We start from the raw sequence: 20,326 nt of genomic DNA, 5'->3' as shown, positions 1-20,326 counted from the left end.
AAGCTCCAAAATCTACATTTCCCCTCTTAAACTTGATGCCAAAAAATAATTTAGCAGTAATACCTGTGAAGCTATTTATAGTCTTAGTTGATCCCATTTTAGTGAATATATTTTACTAAAGTGCCAATGTAGTAACTAGGCATGTTAACAAATACAGAACCTATGTACCATATTTCCATTCTAAAATGCGAATACTCTGTTAAAGCACAGCTAAGTGTAGGTTAATATCCTCTATTGATATACATAACATAATAATACTGGGTTGGCCAAAAAGTCCATTTAGTTTTTTTCCATAACTAAAGTTTATGGAAAACTTTAAGTTTTCCATAAAAGACACATTTTTCATTTTCACAAATAACAATTGATTTGGATATTTTGAGTATGTTGGCTATCTCCTGCTATTGCCTTCTAGTGGGTAGAGGCCAGGGGTGCTGCTAAACATCTTCCAATGCATAAGACAGCTCCCAGCAAAGAATTATTTGGCCAAAATGTCAGTACTACCAAGAACTTTGCGAACCACTTTTGACACATTTGATCGGTCAACAGCACTTTCTCCATACACTGCACAAAGCTTTTTTTGCATTTCAGTTGTATTTTTACCTTTCTTGAATAAAGAAGATGTCAAAAATGTTCTGTATTTTCTTCCATCTTCAATTAAAATGGATGCACAAAAATGCATCAATTTTGGTAATTTTTTTAAAATGAACACTACTACAACACAATACAATCTAACAAAATTGTTTGGAATGAAGTTAAAGACAACTAAGCACTATCAGAGCCATTGTATGGAAAAATTAAAAGAACTTTTTGGCCAACCCAATGTAAAATATAAATACACTTTCTAGCAGTGTCTGCTGAGAGCTTAGTTGCAATGATGCCCTGGTAGCAGAGATCAACTAGCACACCCAGAGCCGGGACTTCAGTTTTGGGTATCACTCTCCACTAAAAGGGACAGGGCTCCTTAGAGTGTGACAGACTCCCAGGCTAAGCCAGGGATAATAAGAGACAAGTCTGGTGGTACCAGAAAGTAAGGAAGTGTCCCCTGAAAACAGCAGGAAGGGACTTGTCAAAAGGACACAAGAATCCAACCAAAATTGCTCCCGGTGGCCAAAGCTGGAACAATTTTAGCATCAAAATAAATACTGATAATATTAATTATAATATAATATTAATTATAATAACCTAAAGGATAAAATAAATACTTTTGTATCCATATTGATATAACTGAATAAATAAATGGGAGGAAAAGGACAGCTTTTCCTTACAGGAGAATTCTAATTAATAAATGTGTAAGAAATGAAGGAAACGGAAAATCACCTTTAGAATACCACAGTAATAATACCACAGACAAATCCACCCTTTAGTGTTGACTTAGTGAGAGGCTGAAGGAGAAACAAGGTATCTGCACAACATGTGGGAATGGATTAAACTTGCCCAAGGTAATGTATAGCCTTCACTCCAGGTTCCTGGGAATGAATCTCATGGTCCTTGGAACGTCCTTTCTGCTAGGTGTGCTTGTTTATCTGGGGGCCCTGAGCCACTCCAGATGGTCTAACAGTGTGAGTTATGGTGGAGGCCTTGGGGCACTGAAGAACAGCTGTAGAGCAAGACTCAGGTGAATTCCCCTGGCTGGCAATACCCTATGTGCTGACACAGTGGGAAAAGTTAGCACTGCCCACAACTCCAAGGAGATGTCAACTGGAAGCTTTACTCTAGGAACTGTCCTACACCCTGCCCTATGCCCCTATTTCCTTGGCTGACTTTATCCTGTGTTCTTTCACTGCAATAAACCCTAACTGTGAGTTCTGAGCCCTTCTAGAAAATTACGGAACCTAAGAGTGGCCTTGCAGCTTGTTCAACTTGCAGTAGGGTATGAGAAATGAGGGTGATCTTACAGACCCTTGAGATCTGCACACCATCTCAAAGTATCTACCTCAAAATAAATATTAATTACAAGGGTAAATGGTAACTTCACAATGGGAAAACCTGGCAGGTAATACCTTAACCCAGTGATCAAGGTTAGTATCATCTATTATATGTTGATTATATGTACTTTCATATGATGCAATGAGGACACCTCACTTTGGCTTCAAAAGGTCCATAACTTCAGTCAAATCAAAAGAAAGCATCAGACCCAATGGAGGGACATTCCAGACTACAAGATTCAGCACTCTTCACAGGCACCATGAAATGCAAGGAAGGGTTGAGGAAAACAGACAGACTGGAGGAGGCTAAGGTATCATGACAAACAAATGCAATGCAGGATCCCAAAAGGGATCTTGGAACAGAAAAGACACTAGTGGGAAAACTGGTCAAATCCAAATAAAGCCTGCAGTCCATGTAATGGAATGACAGCCATGATCATGAGTTAGGTACACACACTGTGATCATGGGATATGTTAATATGAGGGGAGGCTGGGTGAAGGACACCACAGATGGAGGACACAAATAGGTGACAATACATGTGGAATATTGCCAACAAGGAAAGCATTTAACAGCAGGGGTGGGGGTGGGGTGGAAACACAGCTAGTCCCAAGGGTTTTGGAAAAGGAACTGTGGGCCTACATTTTCATTCCTCTATCTCTCAGCTGGTTATACTACTTCAAGAGGACTTTTCAAGGATGGTACATGGATGGCACTTACAGGAAAGTTCTTCTGCTTTCAACATATGAAGCCTGAACACTGGGCAGGTTTCAGATTTGTTTCCCATAAAAATCTGTAAAATGTTTATCAACGAGTGCATAAAAAATTTTGACCACTACTGGAAGGTGCTAAGAAACTAACTCATTCTTTTGCAAGGAATGATAGAATATCATTTTTCTGAAACCCCTAATCAATCCAGTCACTACTGGTAATCAATGGCTGCTAACAATGCAGGACAGACATCAGGGACCCCTGGAAGAGCCTCACACCACCTGCAAAACAGTTTTGCTAACCCCTGCCTCCAACAATCCAATTTCAATCAAATCGAGCCTATAGATGTAATTACTAATTTATAGGAAACATAGAAGACAGGAACATGTTCAACTACACCACAGTGACACAATCAGCAAAATCCACACTGGCCAGGTTCTCTAACAAACACACAGAAGAGAGATGGAAGGAGAAGCCTACGGATGTAAAAGAAACTTAAGAAATGTGTCAACCCATAGTCATAAATGAGCCTTATTGGGATACTGATTCAAACAGTTACAAAAAACATTTATGGGATTTGAAACAATCAAAATTCGAACACTTGCTACATATTGACATTAAGAAAATGGTGTTAATTTTTAATGAAGTAATGCTAGTATAATTAATATGTACCTATGTATTTTCAATGTCCCGATTTTTAAAAAACAATGCTGAGATATTAAAAAAACAATAATATAAAACCACATCTACAGATGCAACTCCAAAGCAATGCAATGGATATAACATGTGCTATATACCTGAATGTTCATAGTATTTTTTTCTTCCTTCAAGCTGAGATTACTATCAGGTTAAATAAAGGCATTTGGTTTCCTTCATCAACTTTGCATAATATGTGCTGAATTTCATTCTATAGATCACCAGCACCACACTTTCTTTTATTATTACCGTCTCTAAAAGTCCTATCTGGGCATTCTGTGAACTGTAGAGGCAAGCCTTCCTCAGTCACAATGAGCACTGACATGTACAACATTCCTTATAGGGCAGTATTTGCGTTAAGAACTGATCAACAGAAAAAAAGGAGTTAATATTATTATTTTAAAGAAAAAGCCCTACACAATTACGAACAGAAAGATACTAAAATTGGTAATCCTCCATACCCTCTGAAATTTTAAAAACACATTTTAGATAAATATAAAAGGCAAATAAAATGTACAAAATAACATTAAAAATGATTCAATGTTACCTTTACAAAAGAATTTACCGTAGTGTCCTGTAAACACTGTGTCCCATTATTCCATTTTCAGGATGGATGGATGGACAGACACATAAGGCCATAAATTAGCAGGTCTTGCTGTATCTACTTAGTGTTTTTTAAAAAATCAAAAAAGTTGCTAACATTTTAAAATTATATTTCAACATTACTCTGAACTAGGTACCCATAATGCCTCATGTCACCTAAGGGCTGGCTCTGCGGACAGCAGCAGCTGTCATCAGGGTCTTCCCAAAAGCCAAGCTCAAGGGTCAGCAGCCATTTATCATCAGATTTCCACCTCTACTTTTCTGACTCCTGGTCTCCTTTGCTCTCTACCTTGCAGCCTACCAGGTAACAAACACTGAAATTTGCAATCACTGACTTTCACTCAGCTTTTTTTTTTAGTTAAATAAAACATGTCCACACTGATGGTAGGAATTTTGTAACTTTTTTTCTTTAAATTCATATAAAAACTAAGGAGTTTATAAAAGGGCATTCTGAACATAAAAGTAACACAAAGAACATAAAAAAATACCCATTCGATGTCTTTCTTCTGTCCCTATTTAAGCCCCAAGCTAACTATCAGAACCCTCACTCCCCCAGCACTGCAGCACCCACAGCCTCACCTGCATTGCTCCCAGTTCCTTTCTGCTTTTTTTTCTTGACTAGTTGAATGGCTCGGGAATCAGTTCTTGCTGAGCCCCCACTTTCCTGAGATCAAAGAAAAGTGTGTCAGTCACTTGACCCAAACAGCAAAGGGAGGGTAGCACGGGAACTACCGAAATGTAATAAGCCTGCTTCCTGAACAGGGTGGAGTCCAATACTCTTTGAGAATCTCCAGCAAAGGCTCACTGAGAATCACATACTACATACAATTATAGCGATAGCTAAACGAAATCAGAGTTGGAACCATATACATAATTTTATTACCCAGAGATTCAAAGTTTATTCCTCCAAAGTCTAAAACATTAAAATATTTTATACAGAAACTGTTAAAAAATGAATTACATACTTCTCTGCTGTCTGAAACAAATAATCAGTCTTCCCTCAATGATTCAGGATTAATTTACTGCAGCACTTCCCAACATTTTTCAGAGCATGCCACATAATACTTATACGACAGACCTGTGGAGGTCCTATTTCATATGCCCACTGCAGAGGCCACGCTGGTGGCAGGTGCTCAACTCCAGTGTCTTACAGACCAAAACAATAATTGGTTATGAATTCAGGAAGTTTACTGAGGGAGTCAAATGGTATTACAGCATTTAAATAAGACTTCAACTGAATTTGTGAATGTTTTATAACAAATATATTTTAATACTTATCACTGCAAAAAGAAAAAGAACCACCCTAAACAGCTCATGGCATACCTGTAACCCATTCACCACACACCATCTGTGCTCAGAAAATCGAGGCAGCCCAACGTCACTCAGCTAGCGAGAAAATGAACAAGGAGTCAGGATCAAGGTCATGGTGGCTCCTCCTGCCTGCACCCACAGTTAGGCCTCTGATGATGCAATGGCACCAGAGAACTACTGTTTCCCAAGGCACCCAGGCCCTGCACTCAGGCAGTGACACACCACAAATCTGAGCCTCAGCCATGCTCCCCTTCAGGCCCAGGCACCTGCACACCTGGCAAGTGCTGCAGCTGCCAAAGCAGAGATTAGCACATATAGAGATGCCTCACAACAAACAAGACACCAGAAGAGGCTAGACAGAGACAGAGCTTCTCTCTAAGGCTTAAAAGCTGGCTCCATGGTGGATGAGTTATCACGTCCCTCAAAATTGATCCTAATTCATCAAAGAATTAAACTTATTTTAGGAGTTATGGTAAGATTTAACATTTTGATCAATATCACTATCAAATTTAACCTGTGCCACAAAGGAAAAAACCTATTTAATCATTCCCACCTGAACCTGATGAAAAAAATCAAATCAGGTTTCTCCATGAATCTTTAATTATTTTTAAATTATATTAAATGTAAAACTGATATAAAGTATATTAACTCTGAAGCCTCAAACTTGGAGAACTACTCATAACCCTCCAGAAACAAAGGTTCACAAACCACTCCCATTTTCCCCCTTAATACTAATGCTTCAAAATAAAAGTTGTTTTGCATGATTTTAAAGTTTCCATTAAAACTCTAAAAGCTGATAACGAGATTCCTTTCTCTGGTTATTAGTAAGTCTAAGAACTTGTTATTATGTGAAAAGCACAAAGGTAGACTATTTCAACATTATGAAATACTACCAACTTTTTTCAAGAAAAGTAACACATTATCAAGCAATCACAGCACTAAAAAGGACTTTAGAAATCATCTAGGCAATCCCCCTCATTTTAGCAATGAGACTTTAAGGCTCAGACAAGTTAAGTGATTTGCTCAAGGTTGTAAAACCTAATCAGTTCAGGCTCAGGATCAGAATTCAGATTCCCAATCTTGTCCAGGACTCCATTCTTTCACAAAAAGTAAGAAATGTGTGCACATAAATGATTAATCTAGAACAACCTCAAAATTGAGTGTAACAGAAGTGAGCTACGTGGTAGTGACTGAATATAGCACTTCATACCAAATAAAAGTTGCCAGTCCCTGCACTGAGCCCTGTGTCTTTCTGAGGACTGTGCTTTTCTGAAGGGCTGGAGAACACAGGCGGGGGCACCTCTCTGCTTTGTTCTTGCTGCATGACAGCTTCAGGGCCAGGAGGTAAGTCTGGTTCCACTTTGATTGAAGCCAGAAGTTCCGGGACACTGGAGTTTCCTGGGGGGTTGCTTGAAGAGGTTAGAGTGGTGGTGTTCACTGCTATACTGCTGCTGGAGGTCAAAGCCTGTGGGTCCTGACTCAAGTTCTTGACAGGCAGAGCTACCAGACAGCCTAATCCTCCTGCATTTACAGTCTGCACATCATCCATATTGAAGCTGTTTTGCTGAAGAACTGTGGCTGTTGTCCCAAGAACAAGAGGGCTGTCCAGGCTTGGAGGAATGTCATTGTGGGCCACCAAGACCAGCGGGTCCACTGGCCCTAAGGAACTGTTATTAGGGAGGTTCCCTCCAAGAGAAGAGCTCACAGAAGTTACATCAATAGTCAGGATTCCAGGGGTCAGCGCCTCGTCCGAGGCCCCTGGTGCACTACCACCATCAGCAGGTACATCAGAGAAGAGCACTGCCAGATCTATATTGTTGAGCTCACTTTGGCCTGGACTGCCAAGTTCACTGAGTGGGAGGGAACTTGGAGCTCCTAGCTGAGGGAAGAGATCTGAAAAGGAATAAACACTCCAGTTATTTTATGTCCTTAAAAGACTAAGAAGTTTTATTTATACACAAGATGTTACGCAAGCCATCAAGGCAACACCTACTGCCTACTTCCTGACCATGCTGCCTGGCACATCAAAAGTGGCCACACACTGAACAAAGGAAGCCTGATGACATGTCAGGCATTTTACGTAAGTTGTCTCAAATCCTAGTGCTGACAGGGATTTCTCCACATGGAGGAAATAACTCAAGAGTCCAAATAATATTTTCTGAAATCACATTAACAGGTGACAGAACTTGAAGCCATGTCTTTCTGGCTTTAAACCCTGTATTCTTTCTGCTGTACCACAACAGCTGCCCCTGAGAAAACTGTAAAACTTTCCATAGTACCCAAATCTTCTGAAGTCAGACCTAAGGTAAACTCTGGTTCTGAGAATATTTTTGGAATTAGCCTGTATCAGCTCATGTCTCATCAAACTCTATGCCTCACTCTCACAACTAGCTGCCATACCAAAATAGAGCTCAGTCACCTGGAGATGTTCAATGGGAAAAAAATTGGACTGTGGGCCCCAGCTCTAGGGACCTGCAGAGAACTCAAAGGTCTGGTCCCTCAGGGACTCTAGAGGTGGAATCCCTTCCCCTTACTACCTTTGTACCCTCAGCCTCTAATACTCCACCTGCCACCTGCTACAATCATCTGGAGCATGCAGTCTGTCTGAGCATCTCTGTGCCTCAGCACCAGGCAGAATGCCTGCTGGCCTTTAAGCAGGATTTAATAATTACACATAGAAACAATTCTAGTAGATTCCTCTTCATTCAGTATTACTGGTCCCAATACTCTAATCATTTGGTTATTTGTTATCCAATTAAGTAACCTAAATAATCAGAACACCCCTGGAGAAACAACAAACACTGGCATAATTTTTTAAAATTTCAATGAACATTCAAGTTAGGGGTTTATACACAAGTACACTCAACCATCCCAAATCTGGAGCCAGACAGGGACCTGATGTTATTCTTAAGAAATTCCTACCTGCATCTTCTAGAATGTGCCAGGGCCCAGCCAGAAGAAAAAGGGTCTCAGTTCTAGGCTCTATTCCTCCCATACCAACCACTAGCTAATCCCAAACTCACACTTTCTGGTTGTGGACACCAGGTCAGAGTCCCTGTTATATTTCTCATGCAAACCTATGAACAAATCTACTCTAGACAGCCCCCAAAATAAATTTTAAAATAACCAAATTCAGAATATATCTTCTTTGTCATATTACTTCAAAGTTCAAAAGTAGGATCAATATACCATTGCTTAAGTATCTCTTATTACCAATGAAACATTCTGAAAGAAAATGGCAGTGATTCTTTGAAGAAATTAAAAGTGAAAACTATCTTTTTTTCAAAACTTCCCCAAACTTCCCTTGACAATTTTGAGGAATCAGTTCCCTATGTAAAGATTAAGAATAATAATCTTAGTACAGATTGTCCAAAAATTTCCTATTTAGCAATTCTACTTTTACTGGAGACCTTCTATGTACAGAACCAGGTATTCAAAAATCATTAAATGTTAATTAACAGAGCATCTAGCATAAGATTACAATCATGGCCTTACTCCAGCCCTTCTTTGTCTATATGACCTCCAGGAAATCCTTCTCGTTTCCATCTCAATTTTTTTGTCAGTGACAGAGTGGTAAGGACCCCCCTATCCTAGAACCACTGTGAGGAGAAATTAAAAAAGCTAATCTGGGGCAGCCCCTGGCAAAGTCGGTCCACAATAAATGGATGTTCCCAAGCACCTATTTCTCATGAGGCAAGCACTGGGCCGACACCTGGTCATCTACCCACCTGTAACTTGTGGCAGGGGAGAATGACATGAGTAAGTCAATGTCACGTCAGAAATGCAGAGCCTGGAAAATAGGCATTACAGAAGCACCTGAGTAGGTCTCACATCCAGAGAATAAGCAGTGCTGTTGCTGACTTTTGAATTAACCAGGTTAGGAAAAGGGAAGGAGCAGAGAGGCCAGGTGCATGATATCACAGACCACCAGCTCACAGCTGCGCAGATAAGTTTTTGAGACAGAGGCAGGAACCTGATCAATCACTGAGGGCCTCTGAACACCAGAGTAAAGCACTTGACTGGCCTCTGTGAACCAAGGTAACAGCCTCTAACATGAGTCCTCAAGACACCTACCTAGTGTCTAGAAGGGCAGCATCATTAAATATAAAGCTGAAAAGCAGTCATTGTTACAGCCAAAGGAAGGAAGAAGTGACCACACTAAATGGGATCAGAGAAAGCTACAAGAAGAGCAACATTCACTGAACTAAATTACTCATCAAGCCCTGCTCTAGGTACTTTAAGAAGACACTTCATTCTGAGAACCACTCAAATTCCATGTCTGAAAGATGGACAAACAAGGGCTGGCAGACCTGTTCCCTGCCCAAGATCACACAGCTGGGAAGTGGCTGCACCCCAAGGCTGGTGTTGCCTATCATACAAGTGGCAATGAGCAGGACCTGGTTAGCAACATGCTCAGGTAACTCGATAGCTAGCCAGGATTTCACCAGCTAGGACCCGCCTGGTGCAACAACCCCACCATGCCCCAGAGAGAACAGTGATGTGAGTGCTCTAGGGGAGGCAGCCACGTGGCCACCCAGACCCCTCAACTTCCTGACAACAGAACTGTACATGTGGCTTCAAGAGGCAAGATTATAAGTTCCATGCCACCATGTGACATGATGGCCCTCTTGTGTCCAGAAACATCCCCTGGAGAACTTTCATGGTTCCCTCTCTGCGCTCACATCCCTGTCCCCATCCACATCCTGAAACACGACTCTGTTCTCATCTTCAAGGACTTTCCTCAGCAGTGGGATGGAGGAGACAGAAGGTTGCACTCAGAAAGAACCAATGGGACTTAGAAAGATGAGCTGAAGATGACAGAAATGGTAGAGGAGCAGTCTCAGAATTTAGGTCACAAGGGGGATACAAATTTAGGAGGCATATGCTAGAAAAGCCAACAAAGTGGAAGACTGAATGTTCTTCCAGGTAAGCACTTCAGACAAGGAAGGATCAGAGAAGCAGAGGCATGAAGTGGCAGGAGAATCCAAAAGAGGCCACCAGGCTTGGAAGCCATGGTCCCTAGACTGGTAAGACCTCACTGCACTAGATTAACTTAACTGAGATTCAGCCAGCATCTGAGAGGAGCTAAGGAAGAAATGACATGCTTTTGCTTCTCTGACACAGGTTGACCTTACACATCTTTGTAGTCCTTTAAGAGGGACAAAAATCAAGCAGACCTGGGTGCTGGCTGTGCTGCCTGACCACATGTGCCTTCATGCTGTGCTTGGAGGTGAACAGTCTATTACAGCTGGAGACTGGGCAACGGCTTTTTGGAACACCCACGTCCTGAAGGTGTTTCTTGGAGTGAATGTAGAGACTGCTACGAGCAGAGAACCTGGCACAGCACCCTGGAACAAAAACAATGGTGAGTGTTAAACCTGTGCATTACCAAGGAACCAATGCTGACATTTTCTCATCCTATCAGAATCATGTCCATGCTTTGCCTACTGGCAAGAGATATACACTGAAGACTTCTTGGAGCAGCAGCGTAAGAAATTAAATATGAAAACTACTTTTAAAAGGAGATTTGAACCCCACATTATTTATGTAAAAGATGTGTGACCTTGGACAAGTTAACTCTGAGCCCATTTCTTCACCCATTACACAGGGCTGCTGGAAAGATTAAGTTAAATTAAATGTTAAACAATTCCTTAAACATTCAATTGTTAAAAATTTATACTAATCATCTCTATTAAGCTATGACTATATAACCATAATCATATGACATTTAAAGTTAGAAGCTATCTCAACAGATCACCAAGGCCAATTCTTCTCACTTTACCACCGAGAAACTAATGTCCAGCAGGACCAAACAAATGGCCCTAAGTCAGGGGCATGAGCAGAGTCTGGAGCTGGCACTGCCCTGCTGACGACTCAATTGCTTAGCCAGTCAGTAAGACCGCAGACTTGCACACAGGTCAGAGGGAAAACGAGAGAGATTAAAAAATACAGCCACCTTCCTTCATGCCCTGATTTTCTACTGTGGGAGGTCTGCACCACAGGGACAGAAGGGGAAAAAGGGTTCTTGGAGCTTGTGACCTTGTGGGGACTTGTAAACAATCAGGTGTCATAACAAACAGCAGAATAAAACCAGCTCTAGTGCCATGATGTATGCTGGAAGCAAAGGAAACAGCACACCTCAAGAGGACAGAAAACAGGCTTCAGAAGGCAGCTACCATCTAAGGTGACTGGGCCCCCAAAAGTGGCAGGGGCCAGCCAGAGCAGAGCAAGGGCATCCAGGCCAAGGGATCTGCCCAGCTAAGGCATGGACACCATGAAGGACAGCAAGGCTAGGTGGGCAGATCCTGCTCTGGAGCTAACATGACTGGATGCCAACTCTAGCTCAGCTCTCTAGAGTGTATGGCTTTTTTTATCCTTTTGGAATCTCCTTTCTTCCCCTGTAAAGTAGAAATGACACCAACCTCACAAGAATTATGAGGACTACAGTGTACAATTCCAACCTACAGAGTGCCTAACCAAGTAGAAATGAGCATCTTTACACTGCGACAAATTTTGGGGTAGTAAGGTGAAGCTGCTGGAGTCCAAGGCCAGGAGAAGGGCTATTTTAGGAAAAGAGGCTATAAAGATAGGATATGGCCAGATGAGTAAAGATTTTGGCTGCCTCTGAGGAGTTGTGGACTTATTTCATTTTCAAACAAAGCTTCAAACTTGTTTACCAGTCAGACTGATAACAGTACGTTTTGAAAACACCACAGAGAGAACAAACACTGTAGGTCTCACCCTCAGGCAGCTTGTCTATGATTCATGCTGTGTTCCCCCAGTACATGGCAAAGCCCACCATCTTCCATGTTTCTGACCCCTTTTTCCAGCTGGGAGTACTCAGCACAAACTTCTAGAGGCAGCTCACAGAGCAGAGGTGCTGAATACACTTTTTAATCAAGCTGCTTTCCCAAAGAAAAAGATGAATCACAATAGGGAGGTCTGCTACACACACTTTGCCAGCAAGGAGTTTCCATTTTTTTAAATATTTGCTAATTCAACAGGAAACAAAATATATTTCATTTTAATTTTTATTTCCTTTGATGGCCAGGAGTATGATCATTTTTTCATGTGTTAACAGTGTTCTTTTCTAATTACAACATTGTATGTTAAGACTTGTGTCATTTCTTTACAAATCAAAGATATTAATAAACAGCAACCCAACTTTATACCAAGTCACCACACCCAGGGGAAGGGCAAAGCAATCCCTCAATGACAAGCTTCCCTCCAAATCCCTAACTCCACGGACATCTGCTCAGCTTGCATCCTCATCTGCAGAGTGACCACGCAAACATCTACCAAGCTTGACTCCCTGTGAGACATTCTGCAACATACTAGAGAAACCATCACATGTGCCCTGGAGAAGCTCCCATCCAATACATGCTGTTCTCAGTCCCCCATCTATCCTTCCTTACACATGCTCCCTGATGATGGGCCTCTATTCTCTCCTCCTCCTCCAGCCACTATGGAAAAGGCAGGTAGTGGTTGTTTTTAACTTTTTACTGTGGAATATCTACAAAAGCAGAGAAAATGGCATAATCACCCAGACCCAAGAATGAGCAACTCTTTTCCAATTCGACAACAGGCTCTGAGATCCCTCCACCACGCTCCTACCTTCACCACCACTCCTGACAGTCAAGAAGAGCACTTTCAACCAGCCAATGCTTTATCACCCCTCTCTCCATTATCTGCATCCAACTCTACCGTAGCTAGCAACTGCCCTTTCCTCTTTCCTTTACAACGTCTAGAAGCATCTCCAGCCCCACCTTAGCCCTCCTCTCAGGTACTAGAGCAGAGTTCTGCCCCACCTACTCCAATGAACCTCAAACCTCGCTTAGTAAACGAGGAGACCCAATGACCCTGCCTTGCAGAGGAGCCCCTGCACATTCTTCACCAACCCACCTCAGGACTCCCCTCCTTTCCCAAACATCCTCCTCTTGGCCTCAGTGCCACAAACTCTACCACTCCCACCGTTCCTTCTTAGGCTTCCCTCAAAGGTCCCTTCTACTTTTTCACCTGAATTTGTGGCAGTCCCCAGGGTTTTGTCCTAGGCATTCTTGTTAATAGAAATTTTAACAACAGCAGTTAAGTGACCTTTTCTGATGGTTTATATGTGGCTTAATTAAACTTATTAACTAATCAAACCCTCAGAATAACCCTATGAGGTTTTATTTACCACTTTACAGATGATGAAAAGCAGCACAGAAAGCCTGAGCTGCTTAACCAAGGTCACAGAGCTACTTAAGGGCAGACCTGGGATTTGAATCCAGGCAGTCTGACTCTAGCATTTACGCTCTTAACCACTACACTGCCTCTCTTCAATTTACAGTTAACCCTTAAACAATGCAGGAGTTAGGTGGGCTGATGTCTTGCTGTCAAAAATCTATGTATGACTACAGTCAGCCCTCCAAGTACTCCTATTTCCAACCACAGAGTTGACCCTTGAACAACATGGGTTTGAACTGTGTTGATCAACTGAACTGCAGTCAATTGAAAAAATGTGCATGTAAGTGGACTCACACAGTTCAAATCCATGTTGCTCAAAGGTCAACTGTATGCTGTTCCTTGAGAATTAGTCCATTTCCATGGCTTAAATATTTACTGGTGTGCTGCCTGCCTCACTCCAGCACACCTACTCATCAAGCCCCAGCAATACAGCTCCCTGCCCTCTACACATCTCAATTTGGAAAGTCCATGGGTACCTAAAAATGCAGCATGTCCAAACCAAACTCCTCTTCCTCCAAATACTGCCCTGTGTCCCCCTCCAAACTGAGATACTGACCCCCAACTACTGCCTCTCCCACAACCCCAGTCTTCCAAATCGGTCACCAAGCACTGTTAATTTTAACTGCTACCTCTTCTGCCTATGCCTTCTCTCCCTTCCCACTACCAAACCTCAGTCCAGGCACTGGACTGTCTCCCCAGGAAACCAGACTGAGCCTCAACTCAAATATGATCCCACTGCTCCCCTGCCCCAAGCACTCAAGAGCCTGCTCTTCTTACAGCACTGGAAGACCTCCCTACTCCAGCCTTTCTGCTACCCCAACACCTGGCTAGCTTTTCCTCACTCTTTAGCTGACTGGGAGGCCATTCCCATGCCCTAGAAACAGTTTGGGTGACCTTCTTTGTGCCTCCAGAGCACTCTGCATGTTACCTGTCTATATGTCATATCCAAACTGAGCTCCAGTGATGAGAACTGAGTGTTGGTTATATCATCTGTATTACATTCATGACCTTGTAGGAAATGGCCTTAGTTTAAGTGGGACTTTTTTAACCACAGAAGCTTGCCTGAGGTCACCAAGTTAGAGGAAGGTAGAGCAAGGATTCAAGTTCACAACTGTAGAATGACCTGGCTCTGCCACCCCCCAGTGCCTCTGCAGCACTAGAATAAAGCCAGCACAGCCAAATCACACTTCTGGTGAATGAATTATACCTTCAGTGTTTTAGAGGGAAAAAAAAATCCCTAGCATCTTTCTAAAAAGCCAGTCTAGTTTTACTGCTGTCCAGTCACAGCATGAGCAGCATCCATTTACTGAGTCCATGATATGCGCCAAATGCCAAATCTGGCATTTTTCACATTATTTCACTTAATCGCCACGACCACCAAATAAAGCAGGTAACTAACTAGAGTCATAGATCTAGTGAGTGAACTGCAGGGCCAAAAGTCAAACCAGGTCTTATTCTGAAGTCTGTTCTTTCCAATACATTCCTCCCAAGATAGAGCAATTAACTAAAAACCAAGTAAACCTAATGCTATAACTTACACTCACCTGGCTTTAAGCAATTAAAACTTACCTTTCAACAGCTAAAAATTACAACATCAGTGTGGACATGGTGCTAGTTTACAGCTAAAGTAACATGAAACTCTACCTTCCACGGGACACTCAAATGGTTTTGTGCCCAAGTGGGTGATACTGTGGCCTTTCAGATGCTCTGCTCTCGTGAATGACTTCCCACAGCCTTCAACAGAGCAGGTAAACCTCCGGTCGTCATCGTGTTTCCTGCCAGAACAGAAAAACAGGACACTTATTATTCATACAACCTGGAGGCACCAAGCCTCAGAGATGATCTTTTGTTTAAAATTCTGCAAAATATACCAAATGACAAACACTTTGCATTTTTAAAAAAATAACCAGTACATTTCAGAAAATCTTAATTGTCTCTAGCCCACATGGGCATATTTGCAGTTTAGCCACCCTGTAATGAGAAATTCTACTTTAATGACCTAGCTGAGCCCAGAATCAGTCACAAAACAATCAATGCTGCTTTAATCTAGAAACAGCTGAGTCCCCAGCGTATTGATAGCGCTACTTCCACTGTTAAAGAATCTCGATAATAAACAAGCTTTTCAACCCACAGAGGGCAATGGTAATTGCACAGAAAATCCACCGTAATGCTAAAATGACCTTCTCAAGACCCTGCATAAATACTCTTTTCAAGAAATATTTTTATATCAAACGCTCAAACCCTAACTGTGCAAGCTTGGACAAACCACCCAACCTCTTGAGTCCCAATGCAAAACAGGGAGAATAAGAACATCAGAGTCAGAGTTATGAAGACTAAAAGGGATAGACATGCAAAGTGCTAAACATCACCTTCATGTAGGCTAAGCCCTCCAAGGTCATCATTACCACCATGGAAAGTTTGTACTGTACGTGGAAAGCTTATTCCACATGTTAATTTTCTTTTTTCTTTTTTAAGATTTTATTTATTTATTTTTAGAGACAGGAAGGGAGTGAGAAAGAGAGGGAGAGAAACATCAATGGGTGGTTGCCTCTCAAACACCCTGTACTGGGGACCTGGCCGGCAACCCAGGCATGCGCCCTGACTGGGAATCAAACCAGCAATCTTTTGATTCACAAGGCAGCACTCAACCCACTGAGCCACATCAGCCAGGGCTAATTTTCTTAAAAATACAGAAATGTAAATAAAGGGTGCCAATTAAGTTTAAAAACAAGTATACACAGAAAAAAGCTGACTTTAGGTGATTAGATTTTCAGTGATTTTTCTTCTTATAGTTTTCCGCATTTTCCAAGTTATCTACATTCAACTCTTCTTATAACTTAAAAAAAAAACCCGACACATTTCATTCATAGGCTTCTGCTACTAAGAAACCATTCATTCATTTTCAAAACTTGTAATTCAACCAAAATGTATAAATTACCTTTTGTGCCTCAGGAGTTTAGACATGCTGGTAAAGGTCCAGCCACAACTGTCAGAGTCGCAAATAAAAGGTCGTTCACCTTAGAAAAGAAAAAGTTACGCCACATAATTATAAATGCAAGCTACTACAAAGACAAATCTTGGGTCCAAGTGACATTGCATTCTCTAGCTCATTACCTGTATGACTTCTCAGGTGAATTTTCAGGCGGCAGGCTTTGTCATACTGTTTGCTGCAGCCAGGAAAGGAGCAGGAAAAGAGCTCCTGTTCTCTGAAGTGGGCACGGTTATGGGAAAACAGAGCACTCACTGTGATGAAGGTCTTCTCACAGCCTGAACAACAGAAACACAGTGCTGCTCACTGGTGTGGCAAAAATCACAAACACAGCTGCACTAGCCAACACCCAGGACACTGCTGGCCTTGACTGAAGCAGACAAGGAATAAAATGATTCAGAAGTACCTCTGGAAAGTTACTACCATCGACATCTGGCTTTGTAATAGCTAAAGTAAGGGTAGCTAAGGGCAGTCAACAGGCCCACACAAGCAACTTGTTTTGATGTGACTTAGAGATGAAAGACCTGATGAAGGGAAAGTCCTTCAATCACAACCATCTGCTCCCAGTTCTGTGGCACAGATCTTGCATACATTTTATGAACTCAAGTGTCAATGCTGCCAGTGTGAGACCCAAGAAAATCCAATGAGAAAAATCAGACTAAGGAACAAGATTTTCTCTGCTAGGGTTGAGCTTGGAAGGGCCACAAATCACTGTACCAAATGAAACTTTCTGACCCCTTGGGTTGATGCTCCATCCTCTATAATCATAAAGGTCCTCCCTGACATCCTCTGTAATTGGCATCCCCCAACACTGTCATCTGGCGTCTCTTTTTCCTTTTGCCCATTTGCTCAGGGTTCCCTGCTCTGTCAAAGGAGGTTACTGGAGCCATCTTCACTCACATGGTCTCTTCCATCACCTCCATCTTCAGCCCCCTGTTGAGACACCAACCAAAGGAGCCTACCTAAGCAATTCCCATACTTTCCATACAAATAGTGCTCTGTTGAGAAAAACATTCAGTGCTCAAATGGGTGGAAGATATCAGGCTACAAGATGCTTATCAGGTGTCCTACTTGCAGGTCTTCTCATAGCTTTTAACATTCTACCATAGTGCCTGTAAACCACCCAGCAGATATACACTGCACAGTACCACATACCACATAAAAGTACTGGCCCAAGGTGCCCTGTTCTTCGTGGCAACACTGAACTGGGAAAACCTACCTCTCTAAATGCCCTACAATCATCCTCTTTGCCATCAGTCTGCTCCTCTCTCCCCCATTTCCCTATTTTGGGCTTTGGTGTAGTCAATCTGAGCACAGTGAAACTGGAACATTTCTTCAGGGGCTTCACTGAACCGTCTCCTTCTCCTACCATCTCAAACACTAACACCCCCATAGATCATCTAGCTCAAACCCCTCAGAAGACCTCATGCTCTTAAGCAGGGTAGGGCCCTGATTTTCCTAGTATTATACTCAGAATCATGCTGTGTATTTTACTAGGAAACAGTCTTTAAGCCACTGTCAGAGTCCCGGAGTGTGTGACTGAAACGTTTCCAATCAGTGGCCTAAAGCCATGTTCTTCATGAAGGGGGACACACAAAACAATCTACAGCATATGGGAAGCAAACACTAAAACTTGTTAGCATTTGTTGTTCACTTCACTTTTTCAAAGTCCCTGTATTTGAGTATATTTTATAACATGTCAACACACTCGTGGCTCATGCTAGGTTCAAGTTTGCAAATCCTCTGCTTGGCCATCCCACACCGTCACCACAGCTCACATATTCTTCCTTGGCTCTAAAGTTTTACCCACCAGCCACCTTCCCCTAAGCCAACTTCTTCCCAGGAAGGAATCTCCTCTTACTCCCAGAAGGCACTGCGCCTATTTTAGAGCAATTAAACCCCCTATCCTGATGAAGAGGTCACCGTGTTGAAGCCTTATCTCCCACCACCGCAAGCAATCACAGTGGAGAAAAAACCTCCACTGGATTTTTTTCCCCCAATTGATCGGCTTCAGTTGCTTCATTTGTAAAATGAGGATAATTTTAAGAACGTCACAAAACCGTTAAGTCCAAAGAAAAGTATGAAAGGTACAAAAATCTGTGCTACACCATTTTAGGGTCTTACATCTGGCCACTCATCTGTTTTCCTCCGGCATCGAATGTGTGTCCCATAAATATCTGAGGAGTATTTCTAAATGATGACACCGAGGAAAATAAAGACCTGTGTCATAACAAATCTCTTTCATTAACCAGAAGCACCCTCAGAAAGATGTGCTGCCTCTGCCATGGGGAATGACAACTGATTATTTGTGGCACCTCGCTGTCGAAATCCCCGCAGCAATGCAGGGTTCAGGTGACCTGGGAAGAACTAGAACAAAAGCTCCAAACACCGCAGCGCTTCCGTTCCCACCTCTCATACCTGGCCCCCAGAGTTTAAATACTGCTCAACCCAGCAGCCGGAGGTAGGGCGCCACCGCACCCATTCTGAGCGACTGAATTTGGACCTGGGTCCCGAGAGCCACCCCGCATCCCGCCCGCAGGCCCTGGGTTACCGGGAAAGTCACACTTGTAGGGCCGCTCGGGCTCGAAGTGGCTGCGCTGGTGAGAGTTGAGTTTGGACTGCGTGGGGAAGCGCTCCGCGCACACCTCACACTTGAACAAGTTCTCCTGCTCGTGGCCCTTCATGTGTGCCTTCAAGTTGTACACAGTAGTGAACTTCTTGCCGCAGCCACCCACCGGGCAGCCGAAAGGTCGCAGCTTGTCGTGCGACTGCAGATGCCGCTTGAGTTTATAGGAGGTGGTGAAGGCCCAGCCGCAGCCGTCCAGGGGGCACTTAAAGGGTCGCCGGCCCTGGCTACTTCCGTGTGTCAGCAGGTGCACCTTAAGCTGATGCTTTTTGGCGAAGGAAAGCGCGCACTGCGGCTCAGGGCAGCAGTAGCCAAGCGCGCCGGGACCCGGGGGTCCGCGGCGGCCCTCGGCCAGGCTCGCAGCCTCCTCGCCTGGCTGCGGGGGCGGGCCACGGGACGACGGGTCCGGTGGCGGCGGCTGCGCGGCGGCCAGCGTGAAGACGCCGTGGTCGAAGCGCACCAGCAAATCCTGGCTGCTGATGGTGACGGTATTCGTGAGGGCCGCGCCGGGCCCGGGGATGGCAACCGCGCCGCTGGAGCCCTGCTGAGGGTGGCCGGCAGGACCCGCGCAGGCGCCGGACTCAGCCTCTCGCTGTCCAGAGATCTCGGCCGCGGCGCCGCGCGGAACTTCCAGCAGCACCACGAAGGAGTCGCCGCCATCCTCGAGGGTTGGCGGGCTCGGCCCGGAGCCCGCCGCCGCCGCCGCCGCCCGAGCCTCCCATCGCCGCGGTCCCGACCCGCCGTCTTCGGGACCCCGCAGCAGCAGCAGGTGGCGGCGCGCGGGGCCAGGGCTGGGCGGCGGTCCCGGACCTCGGCGGAGTGGGCCGGGGCCGCCGCCGCCATGTTGGACACCGCGCGGAGTCGGGGCGGCGAGCAGCGCTGGGAGATCCATCTTGGACCCAGCAGGAGCGTCGTAGCCGCCTCTCCGTGGAAGCGCCCTCTGCCCCGCCCAAGCGTGCGCGACGCCGTGCGGCTGCTCCGACAAGTCGGCGCCAAAACCTGGGGCGGAGCGCGGCCCGGAGCTGCGGCTGCGCGTGAGCTGCGGCGCGGTGCGTATGGCGTAGTGGGTCGTGCGACGTGGTTCCCTGCTTTGAAAGCAGCGGTTTGATTCCCTACAGGGAAAGGAGGGCTGCCTGACTTACAGAAATCCTCTATTATCTGGGTAGTGGGTTAATAATTGCAGCTGCTAACCTCATTCACAAGTTTGAGGAAGCTGAGCATAGAGAGCCCGAATTCCCTTG

General features: G+C 44.0%; 1 protein-coding gene across 2 annotated transcripts in view; it reads right to left on the bottom strand.

Moving 5' to 3' along the window:
* ZXDC (ZXD family zinc finger C) overlaps positions 1 to 20,003 on the bottom strand; it is a 59,358-nt gene extending 39,355 nt beyond the window's left edge. For both annotated transcript variants that reach the window (XM_054587297.1, XM_054587298.1), the window contains exons 1-8: positions 19,011 to 20,003; positions 16,585 to 16,737; positions 16,409 to 16,487; positions 15,115 to 15,245; positions 10,422 to 10,592; positions 6,455 to 7,137; positions 5,257 to 5,319; positions 4,513 to 4,597 (exon numbers count right to left, since the gene is read on the bottom strand). In XM_054587297.1, coding sequence (XP_054443272.1) covers positions 4,513 to 4,597; positions 5,257 to 5,319; positions 6,455 to 7,137; positions 10,422 to 10,592; positions 15,115 to 15,245; positions 16,409 to 16,487; positions 16,585 to 16,737; positions 19,011 to 19,977 — 2,332 coding nt within the window. In that variant the 5' untranslated portion in view covers positions 19,978 to 20,003. The remainder of the gene's footprint in view (positions 1 to 4,512; positions 4,598 to 5,256; positions 5,320 to 6,454; positions 7,138 to 10,421; positions 10,593 to 15,114; positions 15,246 to 16,408; positions 16,488 to 16,584; positions 16,738 to 19,010) is intronic.
* Positions 20,004 to 20,326: the final 323 nt, after the last annotated feature.

This window comes from Pteronotus mesoamericanus, unplaced genomic scaffold, assembly GCF_021234165.1.
Source record: "Pteronotus mesoamericanus isolate MK-2021 breed Mesoamerican mustached bat unplaced genomic scaffold, CSHL_Meso_final scaffold_118, whole genome shotgun sequence".
Lineage (NCBI taxonomy): Eukaryota > Metazoa > Chordata > Mammalia > Chiroptera > Mormoopidae > Pteronotus > Pteronotus mesoamericanus.
Note: the sequence above shows the minus strand (reverse complement) of the source record. Positions and strands in the feature narration are given on the sequence as shown.